At 40.7% G+C, this 11,194-nt stretch overlaps 2 protein-coding genes and 1 long non-coding RNA gene across 4 annotated transcripts; 2 read left to right on the forward strand and 1 right to left on the reverse strand.

Moving 5' to 3' along the window:
* Nucleotides 1-2,890: 2,890 nt before the first annotated feature.
* Nucleotides 2,891-7,075, reverse strand: psmb6 (proteasome 20S subunit beta 6). The gene is made up of 7 exons (XM_050062218.1): nucleotides 6,919-7,075; nucleotides 6,295-6,362; nucleotides 6,133-6,198; nucleotides 3,671-3,736; nucleotides 3,449-3,578; nucleotides 3,216-3,360; nucleotides 2,891-3,101 (listed from the first exon to the last, which is right to left on the reverse strand). The coding sequence occupies exons 1-7, from the start codon at nucleotides 7,015-7,017 to the stop codon at nucleotides 2,974-2,976; spliced, it is 702 nt and encodes a 233-aa protein (XP_049918175.1). The 5' UTR covers nucleotides 7,018-7,075; the 3' UTR covers nucleotides 2,891-2,973.
* LOC126401119 (uncharacterized) lies at nucleotides 3,754-6,126 on the forward strand. Its single transcript, XR_007571045.1, has 3 exons — nucleotides 3,754-5,586; nucleotides 5,641-5,946; nucleotides 5,988-6,126. It is a non-coding gene; the product is annotated as an uncharacterized LOC126401119 (long non-coding RNA).
* Nucleotides 7,076-7,124: 49 nt separating the features above from the next.
* Nucleotides 7,125-9,124, forward strand: trappc1 (trafficking protein particle complex subunit 1). 2 transcript variants are annotated; one of them, XM_050062219.1, is made up of 5 exons: nucleotides 7,125-7,264; nucleotides 7,750-7,848; nucleotides 7,931-8,001; nucleotides 8,087-8,225; nucleotides 8,872-9,124. In XM_050062219.1, the coding sequence occupies exons 2-5, from the start codon at nucleotides 7,750-7,752 to the stop codon at nucleotides 8,998-9,000; spliced, it is 438 nt and encodes a 145-aa protein (XP_049918176.1). In that variant the 5' UTR covers nucleotides 7,125-7,264; the 3' UTR covers nucleotides 9,001-9,124. The 2 variants fall into 2 exon arrangements, with proteins under 2 accessions (XP_049918176.1, XP_049918177.1); XM_050062220.1 differs by lacking the exon at nucleotides 7,125-7,264 and adding an exon at nucleotides 7,279-7,303.
* The last annotated feature ends 2,070 nt before the right edge of the window (nucleotides 9,125-11,194 follow it).

The following is an 11,194-nucleotide window of genomic DNA, read 5'->3' on the forward strand; positions in this document are numbered from 1 at the left end:
AAACATACAGAAATAAAAAGCACCTGAAGGTGTGTCGCTGTCAGTGAGCCCCTCAGAACTGTTGTGTTCTAGCAGTCGGAGTGTGTCGTGACAGAGGCTGGTGTGGCAGCAGGGCCTGTGACCTCTGACCTCTCTGTTAAACTCAACCACCGTCCTTTAATTTGTTCCAGTCACAACCAGAGGACACAGGGTCAAAGGTCACAACTCATTCTGGGTCATCTGATTGGCTGCTGAGGACAGGAAACAGGGTGTGTGTGTGTGTGTGTGTGTGTGTGTGTGTGTGTTCAGGAGCGCACACACCATAGGGAAATTCCAACATTCACACACACACATGAAAATATGCTGGATTTGGTTCATCACGTGTTATTGTTGGCTCCAGTGTGTGTGTGTGTGTGTGTGTGTGATAATCATGTTGTAGATGTGAAGAACATCTGTCGAACACATGTTAAAGTTTAAAGTCACTTTAGCTGCTCTCTGTCAGTCACAGTCTGACCCCGCCCCCTCACCGCCACACACAAATGTCCTCAATGAGTCCAAAAATGTCCACCCTATGTCAAAATGTCCTCACTTCATCAGAATGTCCACACTGAGTCAGAATGTCCTGACATTGTGAAAAATGTCCTCTCTGAGTCAAAAGTACTTACTGAGTCAAATTGTCCTCACTTTGTAAAGAAATGTCCTCACTGAGTCAAAACTGTTCTATGTAAAAAAAAAAAAATGTCCTCACTTTGTCAAAATGTCCTCACTTTGTCAAAATGTCCTTGTGTCAAAACAATTCTTCATTTTGTCAAAATGTCCTTGTGTCAAAACAATTCTTCATTTTGTCAAAATGTCCTTAGTTTTAAAATGTCCTCTTTGTAAAGAAATGTCCTCAATGAGTCAAAACTGTTCTCACTTTGTCAAAAAAAAAATGCCCTTGCTTTGTCAAAATGTCCACACTAAATCAAAATGTCCTCACTTCGTCAAAATGTCCTCGCTGTGTCAAAAAAAAATCTTCATGTTGTCAAAATGTCCTTAGTTTTAAAATGTCCTCACTCTGTCAGAATGTCCTCACTTTGTAAAGAAATGTCCTCAATGAGTCAAAGCTGTTCTCACTTTGTCAAAAAAATGTCATAGCTTTGTCAGAATGTCGTCACAGAGTAAAATGTCCTCTTTGTCAAAATGTCCTCACTGAATCAAAAAATGTCGTCACTTTGTCAAAAATGTCCACAGTAAGTCAAAATGTCCTCACTTTGTAAAGAAATGTCCTCACTTTTTCAGAATGTCCTCCTCACTGAGTCAAAATGTCTTCTTTTGGTCAGAATGTCCTCACAGTGTGATGTTTTCAAACTGCAGGTTGTCCTCACAGAGACAGACATACAAACACAGACACACAGAGACAGTGCTGCAGTTTAGATGAGGAGGTGTCTCCACCTGCTGGACACTCTGAGTGAGTTACACTCTGCAGTTTATGTGTGTCAGTACTGATACCAATGATCACACACATTGATCAGTGTGTGTCTCTCTGCAGGAAACAGGCCCCTCCCCTGTGGACCGTCACCATGGTAACCATTAAATGAATATTCCTCATGCATTATGTGACTGTTACACTCTTAAATATGAATTCATTCTGACTGATGCATTCATGTAAAAGCAGGATTTGACAGTTTGTTGAGGTGGAGCTCATTTTAAAGTAATGATCATTTTCTTTATGGATTAATCTACTGATTGATTGATTGATTGATTGATTGAGTAGTTTTTTTAAATAGATATTACTACTTACTTTGATACTATTTTATGGCGCAATGGCAGAATTTTTTTTTTTTTTTTTAAATCCAACTTCCAAATTCAAAAGATTGATTTTTAAAATAAAATAAGAAATGTTAATACCAATTCAGGCCTTATTTTTGAATTCATGAATTTAATACCTTGTAGGAGTTTTAAGGATCCATGGAAACTCTGGTTGTTACATCACCTGCTCTACAGACCATAATATTCTTCTAATAGCTATGTCTATATATACCATGTTACAAATTCCCAGCAGGAAAATTTTTAAATGTATTTACAGTCCTGAGTATCAGTTATAAAACACAGACCCAAACACTAGAAAGCTAACACTTTCCCCCTGCTTCCAGTCTTTATGGTAAGCTAACTAGCAGTTTCCCACTGATTTGTGCTAAGCTAGGCTAACAGTTTTCCTCTACTTCCACCAGTCTTTATGCTCAGCTAGGCTACAAGTTTCCCTTTGATTTCAGTCTTTATGCTAAGCTAGGCTAACAGTTTCCCCCTGCTTCCAATCTTTATGCTAAGCTTACTAGCGGTTTCCCACTGATCACAGTCTTTGTGCTAAGCTAGGCTAACAGCTTTCCTCTACTTCCACCAGTCTTTATGCTAAGCTAGGTTAACAGTTTCCCCTCTCCTTCTTGTGTTAGTGCTAAGCTAAACTAACCGTTTCCCCCTAGTCTTTGTGCTAAACTAGGCTAACAGTTTCCCCCTGCTTCCAGTCTTTATGCTAAGCTAACTAGCAGTTTCTCACTGATCAGTCTTTGTGCTAAGCTAGGCTAACCGCTTTCCTCTACTTCCACCAGTCTTTATGCTAAGCTAGGTTAATGGTTTCCCCCTATTTCGTCTTTATGCTAAGCTAGGTTAACAGTTTCCCTCTGCTTCTTGTGTTTGTGCTAAGCTAAACCAACTGTTCCCCCCTAGTCTTTATGCTAAGCTAGGCTAACAGTTTCCCCCTGCTTCCAATCTTTATGCTAAGCTAGGCTAGGCTAACAGTTTCCCCCTGCTTCCAATTTTTATGCTAAGCTAAACTAGCAGTTCTCTCTGCTTCCAGTCTTCATGCTAAGCTAAGGTTAATCCTGGTCCCACAGTACCCTTCTTATTAAAAGAAGAACAGGATGACAAAAAACACAGATTGAAAACTTTATTAACAGCACAAAATGAACATTAACATTGGTTAACACAGCACTGTGTGTGTTTGTGTGTGTGTGTTTAGTGTGTGGAGAATGAAGGCAGCTGGTTTCCCAGTATGACCTGTCTCTCCACTCCCTCCTCGGAGATACTCGCCAGTCTGATCACACCTCCGCTGGACCCGTCTCTCTCCATCGCCAGAGACAGAGCTGAGACAGAGAGACAGGTGTGAGACAGGTAGAAAACAGAGTCAGACAGATGTAACTAAGCAGCAGTCCTGCAGTGGACTCCAGCTCCCAGCATGCCTTGCAAACAGTGTGTACCTGCAGCAGTGATCTCCAGACACTGCTCTTTGGTCAGTCCTGGTTTGTAGTTGGAGTCCATGAAACCGTAGATGTAGGAGCTGCCGCTGCCGCCCACCGACACCGGCTGCCTCACCAGCATGCCACCAATGGGAACACTGTACACCTGAGGACACAGACAGGTGAGCAGTTAGACAGGTGAGCATCAGTGGTACTCAGAGTGTGTACATGTACTGTGTGCACTGCAGTCGTACCTGCCCCCCCTTCCTACGGTCCCAGCCTGCCACCAGGATCCCAGCAGTCAGCTCCTCTCTGTAGCGGTAGCAGCTGGCTCTGAACAGATTGGCGGCCGTTTCCACCAATGGGGGCTCGTCCAGCTCGATGCTGGGGGGCGGGACCACACAGAGACAGGTGAACATTACCAACAGCTGACTGGATGCTGATGCTGTCAATCAAACTGTATGAGTGTGTGTTACCTGTGGAAGCCCAGCTGGTAGGTGACCACGTCAGCGATGGCCTGAGTGTCAGCAGCTGATCCAGACCTACAACAGAACAGCAGCATTAAAAAGGTTCTTAAAGAAACTCCTTTAAACAGGTTCTAGGTTCTAAATGGGTCCTTTACAGTTCTTAGATGGCCCCTGAAATGTTTTCAGCTATTTATAAAAAAGGCTCTACGCTTCCAAATACGTCCCCCAGTCCTAATAATTCCTTTAAAAAGTTCTAGGTTCTCGCTAAGGTTCCTGGGTTCCTAGAAACATCATATAAAATGGTTCTCAGTTTTCAAAAAAGTTCAAGAGTTCCTGGTTAAGTCTTTGATGTTTCTCTAAAATGTTCTGCGTTCTCTAAAAAAGCTCCTACAAACAAGGTCTAATTTTCCTAAAAGGGTTCCTGGGTTCCTTCCAGTTCTTAGATGGCACCTAAAATGTTTTGATCTTTTTTATAAAAAAGTTCTAGGCTTCAGAAAAAAATGTTCTTGGGGTCCTACAAGGTTACTTTAAAAAGAATCTGGATTCCCAGGTCTCAAAAATTGTGATACAATGATTCTGGCCCTCCAAATGGGTTCCTGAAGTTTCAAAACGTGTCTCTAAAAAGCTTACGTGTTCCTGAGGGGCTCCCAGATAGATTTCCAAAACGTTATTGGATTTCAAAAAAGGTTCCTGAGTTCCTTCACAAGTTTTATATGACCCCTAAAATCTTTTGAGCTCTTTTACAGAAAGGTTCTGTAGTTCCAAAAATGTCCCCGAGTCCTACAAAGTTCCTTACAATAGATAAGAAGTTCCGGCTAAGGTTCCCCAGTTCCTAAAAGCATTATGTAAAATGGTTCTGACTTACCAAAAAGGTTTAAGAGATCCTGTTTAAGTCTTAACATGTTTCTATAAATTGCTCTGTGTTTCCTAAAAAGCAGCTAACAGCTTTTGGGCTCTAAAAAGGGTTCCTGAATTATTTTATATTTCATAGATGACCCCGAAAATGTTTTGAGCTTTTTATAAAAAGGTTACTCAACAAAACATTCTGGATTCCCTGTTCCTTAAATGTCATCAATTGTTCTGACCTTCTGAAAAAAATCCTGAAATTTGAAGTCTCCATAAAAAGGTTCTGTGTTCCGCAGGAACTTGGTGTCTGTTAAAGTTCTTGGATGGCTGCTAAAATGTTTTGAGCTTTTTATAGAAAGGTTCTACACTTCTGAATATGTTCTTGAGGGTCCTACAAAGTTCTTCCCAGATTCCTGTAAACGTCATTAAAAAATGGCTTCGGCTCTCCAAAAAGGTTCCTGACTTTCATAAAAGTTTGTAAAAAAGTTATGTGTCCCTGGGGAGCTGCTGAAAAAAATCACAGATGTTTCTGGGCGTCCAAAAAAGGTTCCTTTGTTCCTTTACAATTCTAAAATGCTCACCAAAATGTTTTGAGCTTTTTATAAAATGCTTCTAGGCTAACAAACATGTTCTTGGGATCCAACAAAATTCCTTAAAAGTTCCATTAAGAGCATTCTGCGAGTCTGAAAAGGTTCCTGACTTTCCTTTACAGTTCCTCGATATCCCCCAAAATGCTTTGAAACAATGACCCTGAAAGGTTCCTGTGTACTTTAAGGGTCCTTACAAAGACCGTGAAAGGTTCCTGTGTTCTTTAAGGGTCCCTACAAAGATACTGAAATGTTCCTGTGTTCTTTAAGGGTCCCTACAAAGACCCTGAAAGGTTCCTGTGTTCTTTAAGGGTCCCTACAAATACCCTGAAAGGTTCCTGTGTTCTTTAAGGGTCCCTACGAAGATACTGAAATGTTCCTGTGTTCTTTAAGGGTCCCTACAAAGACCCTGAAAGGTTCCTGTGTTCTTTAAGGGTCCCTACAAAGACCCTGAAAGGTTCCTGTGTTCTTTCCCTACAAAGACCGTAAAAGGTTCCTGTGTTCTTTAAGGGTCCCTGTGTTCTTTCCCTACAAAGACCGTAAAAGGTTCCTGTGTTCTTTAAGGGTCCCTAAGAAGATACTGAAATGTTCCTGTGTTCTTTAAGGGTCCCTAAGGAGATACTGAAATGTTCCTGTGTTCTTTAAGGGTCCCTACAAAGACCCTGAAATGTTCCTGTGTTCTTTAAGGGTCCCTACAAAGACCATAAAAGGTTCCTGTGTTCTTTAAGGGTCCCTACAAAGACCCTGAAATGTTCCTGTGTTCTTTAAGGGTCCCTACAAAGACCCTGAAATGTCCCTGTGTTCTTTAAGGGTCCCTACAAAGACCCTGAAAGGTTCCTGTGTTCTTTAAGGGTCCCTACAAAGACCCTGAAAGGTTTCTGTGTTCTTTAAAGGTCCCTACAAAGACCGTAAAAGGTTCCTGTGTTCTTTAAGCGTCCCTACAAAGACCCTGAAAGGTTCCTCTGTTCTGGTTCTAAAAACTCATCCCAGTGTTTCAACTTCATGAAGCAGAACTGTTGGAGGAGGAAGTAAACTGACCTGCAGCAGAAGATCCGGTCGTGGATCGGAGTCAGTTTGTCCGTTACTCTGTTGGCGATGTAAGCTCTGACAGACAGACAGACAGACAGACAGACAGGTTTAGATGAGTGTTTACTACACACAGTGGGATCATACAAGCACCATATTTTGTGTGTCTCTTACCCGGTGGTGGTGCGAGAGTCAGCTCCTATCACCACTCCTCCATCATACTCCACTGCCATGATGGTGGTCTGACAGACAGACAGACAGGGGGGAGAGAGAGAGAGAGAGAGAGAGAGAGAGAGAGAGAGAGAGAGAGAGAGAGAGAGAGAGAGACGGGTGGAGAGACAGACAGACAGGTGGGTGGAGAGACAGACAGACAGGTGGTGTTTAACACATTAGATTTGTATGTTACTGTTATCATTCAGGCAGAAACAATACTGCATCCATTATCGGACACCACACTATTGTCTACACCTGTTTAAAGCTGCGTTAACCCGGTGAGCCTATTATCGGACACAGACAGTTAGCCGATCATCCGGCTTTATCTCGGACATTCACCGGTCTGTCACTTCTATAAGCAGGTTCAGAACCAGCACCGGGACTGAATCCGGTCCGGTTCGGCCCGTTTGTTCTTCTTCTAATCCGAACTTTAACACACAGTGAACCAGAGTTAGCGGTAGCCGCCGTTAGCTCAGTGAAAGAAGTGCTGTCTCATTCAGCCGCTGTTTACACGTTATAAACTCTCCTCGGGAACAGAACCGGGTCCGGTCCGCTCCGGTCCGACCCCACATAGCGTGCACTCACCCCGGTGCTGACTTCCTGGCTGGTCCAGTCCGGAACCATGTCGTTTTTAGAAGAAATTTTCTGCCCGAAGTACGGCATCATGGATGCTGCGGCCGCCATCTTGTCTCTGTGTTTGTACTAACTGTGACTGTGAGGCGGGACTTTAATCGCTGTGTATGGCTCACCAACAAAATCAGAGAGGCACCTAAATCATTAAATAACGTGTCAGATTTAATTGTGTGTTTTTATCTTGTTCATTTATTTCAAATATAAATTTATAAAACTCCCAAAAAAGCACTTTTGTTCTGGCATGTAAGCGGACACCCTGCAGCGGGGTCCTGAGCGTGGCAGGAAACAGGAAGAGAAGGTAAACACCGCTGCTGCTTTGGAAAGTCTCTCTGTAAACGTAAATTAAACACAAAATTCAACATGTTTAATCGCAGTCTGTCGCCTTTTAATCAGTTATTATACCTGTTGCAATGAAGTGTTTTTGTTTTAAAGATATTGAGAGTTTCAGACCATTTTCTGACCGCTCTGTGCCGTTTGAACCGACCCGACAACCAGACTCTGTTTTAAAAATATGTAATTTTAACACCGATATTTAACAACAAATAGCTAAAAACACACATGAGATAGAAAATTAATTTAAGGTGTTATAGATTCTAGAGGGACTCGTGTTAAATTCGGCACACATGTGAAACACCTAGTGCTTTTTGATGTATTGATTATTGGCAGATAATTGTTTATATGCATTCTATATATTACAGAATGTGTGAATAACGTTCTGCATGTAAAATGGCGTTCATAACTGTATTTTATGATATATTACTCTATTGTTTGTGTTTATTTCAGATGACGGTCCATAACTTGTACATATTTGACCGTAATGGCAGCTGTCTGTATTATAATGAGTGGAACCGTAAGAAGCAGGCAGGGATCCCCAAAGAGGAGGTGAGAGGAACCTTTAATAAAGAACAAGTAAATCCCTAAAGTCTGTGAGAATTAAAATGTTTGTGTGTTTGTCTGCCCGCAGGAGTTTAAGCTGATGTATGGGATGCTGTTTTCCATCCGTTCATTCGTCAGTAAGATGTCTCCTCTGGACATGTATCCTTCACAACAGCTACCTGTCTGTGTCTGTCTGTCTGTCTGCCTCTCTGTCTGTGGTCCTTAGCAGCCTATCTGTCCTCAGGAAGGAGGGCTTCTTGTCCTTTCAGACCAGCAAGTATCGTCTTCACTACTATGAGACTCCCAGTGGACTGAGGTTCGTCATGAACACAGACCTGTCTGTCCCCAACGCCAGAGAGACACTGCAGCACATATACAGCAACGTAAGACACGTTTATCCTTTTAAACTCAGTGTAATGTTCCTTTAATATCTCTGAAATATTACAGTTTCCCTTGGGGGTTGCATGATACGCAAAAACAACAAAGAAAGAAATATATATATATATATATATATATATATCAGAAAGATATTGCAACTGCTGAGTGGTTTATTGACGTGAATGTTAATTATCACGGTACCTTAATCACGATACGATATTACGATATGATGTTATCACAGTACTCTAACTACACAGAGTTAGATGTGCTCTTTGCTGTCGCTGGCCGGCTGTTTACAGTCCTGTAACGTCATTCCCACCCCCAGCTGCAAGCTCCATCAGTAGAGACTGAAGACTGACCTCTGGTGGCAGCTGTTATACACTACATACAATGAGTTTAATAGAGGAGTGTTTTTTGGGTATTGAGATTTTCAAATACCCTTATATACCGTAATACTGTGACACAGCCCGTGCCTGATTTTCATGTCATTTATTTACCCAAATTATTAGTGTTTGGTGTGAAACGACCTTTAAAGAGAACATGATGAACCTGCAGGAGTCTGTGTGATGGAGGGCTTTTATTGTGAAGGATTTGAAAGACAACTTTTTATTACTAAAATATCCTTTAACTTCCTGTCCGTCTGTCTTTCAGCTGTATGTGGAGTACATAGTGAAGAACCCGGTGTGTGTGTTGGGTCAAAGTTTGGACAGCGAGCTGTTCAGCAGTCGACTTGACGCCTTCATCAGAGCTCTGCCATACTACAGTCCCCGCGCCGCCTAACAAACACACACACTGTTACACACACACACACACACACTAACACAAATACTGTATCACACACACACATTGATAGTGAAGGTGTATTTATTGTGAAGATGTTTGTATTAAAGGAGTGTGAACTCGTCTCTGCTGTCTGATGGTTTATTGTCACAGTCAACATGATGACACCTGCTGGTCACCTGCTGCTGGTGCAAACAGGAAGTCTTTATTCTCTTCATTATAAAACTTTATTGTGTTCAGCTCTGAGACACAGTAACAGCTGGTGTTTAAAACCTGATGAATATAATGACGCCTCATTGTTTGCATGGTCATGTGACTTATTGGCATGATGAAACATCGAAACATCTCACATGATCCTGCATAAAGGGACTGTTCATTACTAACGAACAGGGTGCGTGGTGCAAAAAGACGGAGCCGAGTCAAATTATTTTTAAGCACTGTGGAGGAACATGTTTTTTTATGTATAATTAAGGGAGGAGTATACAAATTTAAATTGTTGTATTTTGTATTTATTGCCACCAATTTTTAAGGAAAACATACCTTCCAAAAAAAAAAAAAAAATCAAAAGTTTTTGAAGGAAAAAAAAGAGAAACACCAAAATTAAAGAAAAATCAACAAAAATTCTTGAGAGAATACAGAAAATAAAAATTGCCAAATTTTTTAAAGAAAAAAAAAAAACTTTTAAAGAAAGAAAAAACACCAAAAATTAGAGGATTTTTTTTTTTCAAGAAAATAAAAATTGCCCAAAAACAAATATGTCTTCCAAATGTGTCTCAGGTTTGGAAGATTTGTTGTTTTAAAAAATTTCCAAAAATTTTCCAAGACAAAAAAAAAAATGCCCGTGGTCAGGTTCACAGTGCAGAAATATCCTCACATTACAAATTGCCCTCATATTGTAAAAAAAAAAAAAAAATGTCCTCGCAATGCAAAATGTGCCCACAATGTGTAAAAGTAATTCCATTGCACAATCATGTTCACAATGTAAAATGTGCTTATAATGCAGAAATGTCCTCTCATTGCGAAATTGTCCTCACAATGTAAAACTGTCCTCACAATTTAGCAATGTCCTCAAAATGCAGAAGTATCCTCACAATAAAGGTAAGGTAACTTTATTTGTACTCGAGGGTAGATTTGGTTTGCAGTTAGGTTAGTTGAGTCGGCTGCTTTCACACAGACAACACTTAGGACAAAGATAGAAGACAGTGACATGACAGTGCTTCAGACTCAGAGACAGGTACAAATATACAAAAAACAGAGTCCTCTCATTCCAAAATTGTCCCCACAATGTAAAAATGACCTCACAATGTAGGGATGTCCTCACAATGCAGAAAAGTCATCACAATGTAAAAAGTCCTCACAGTTTAAAAATGACCTTACAATGGAAACATGTCATCAAAATGCAGAGGTATCCTCACAATGCAGAAATGTCCTCACAATGTAAAAATGTCCTTGCAATGTAAAAATGTCCTCAAAATGCAGAAGTATCCCCACAATGCAGAAATGTTCTCTCATTGTAAAATTGTCCCCACAATGTAGGAATGTCCTCACAATGCAGAAATGTCCTCACAATGTAAAAATGTCCTCAAAATGTAAAAATGACCTCACAATGCAGAAAAGTCCTCACAATGCAGAAAAGTCCTCACAATGTAAAAATGTCCTCACAATGCAGAAAAGTCCTCACAATGTAAAAATGGCCTCACAATGTAAAAATGTCCTCACGATGCAGAAAAGTCCTCACAATGCAGAAAAGTCCTCACAATGTAAAAATGTCCTCACAATGTAGGAATGTCCTCACAATGCAGAAATGTCCTCACAATGTAAAAATGTCCTCACAATGCAGAAAAGTCCTCACAATGTAAAAATGTCCTCACAATGCAGAAAAGTCCTCACAATGCAGAAAAGTCCTCACAATGTAAAAATGACCACACAATGTAAAAATGACCACACAATGTAAAAATGACCTCTCAATGTTAAAATGTCCTCACAATGTAAAAAATACCACACAGTGAGAAATTTTCCACAATATAAAAATATCCCCACAAGGCAGAAATGTGCATGAAGTACATTAATCCACTATTACACTTGCTAATAACACTAATTATGTTACAGATGGCACAATGTTTCCGCTAAATAAATGAATGCTGTTCTGTATAACCGAGGTGGTTCTGTCAATGCAACCGATCGATACACCTAT

The sequence above is a fragment of the Epinephelus moara genome, chromosome 14 (assembly GCF_006386435.1).
Source record: "Epinephelus moara isolate mb chromosome 14, YSFRI_EMoa_1.0, whole genome shotgun sequence".
NCBI lineage: Eukaryota > Metazoa > Chordata > Actinopteri > Perciformes > Serranidae > Epinephelus > Epinephelus moara.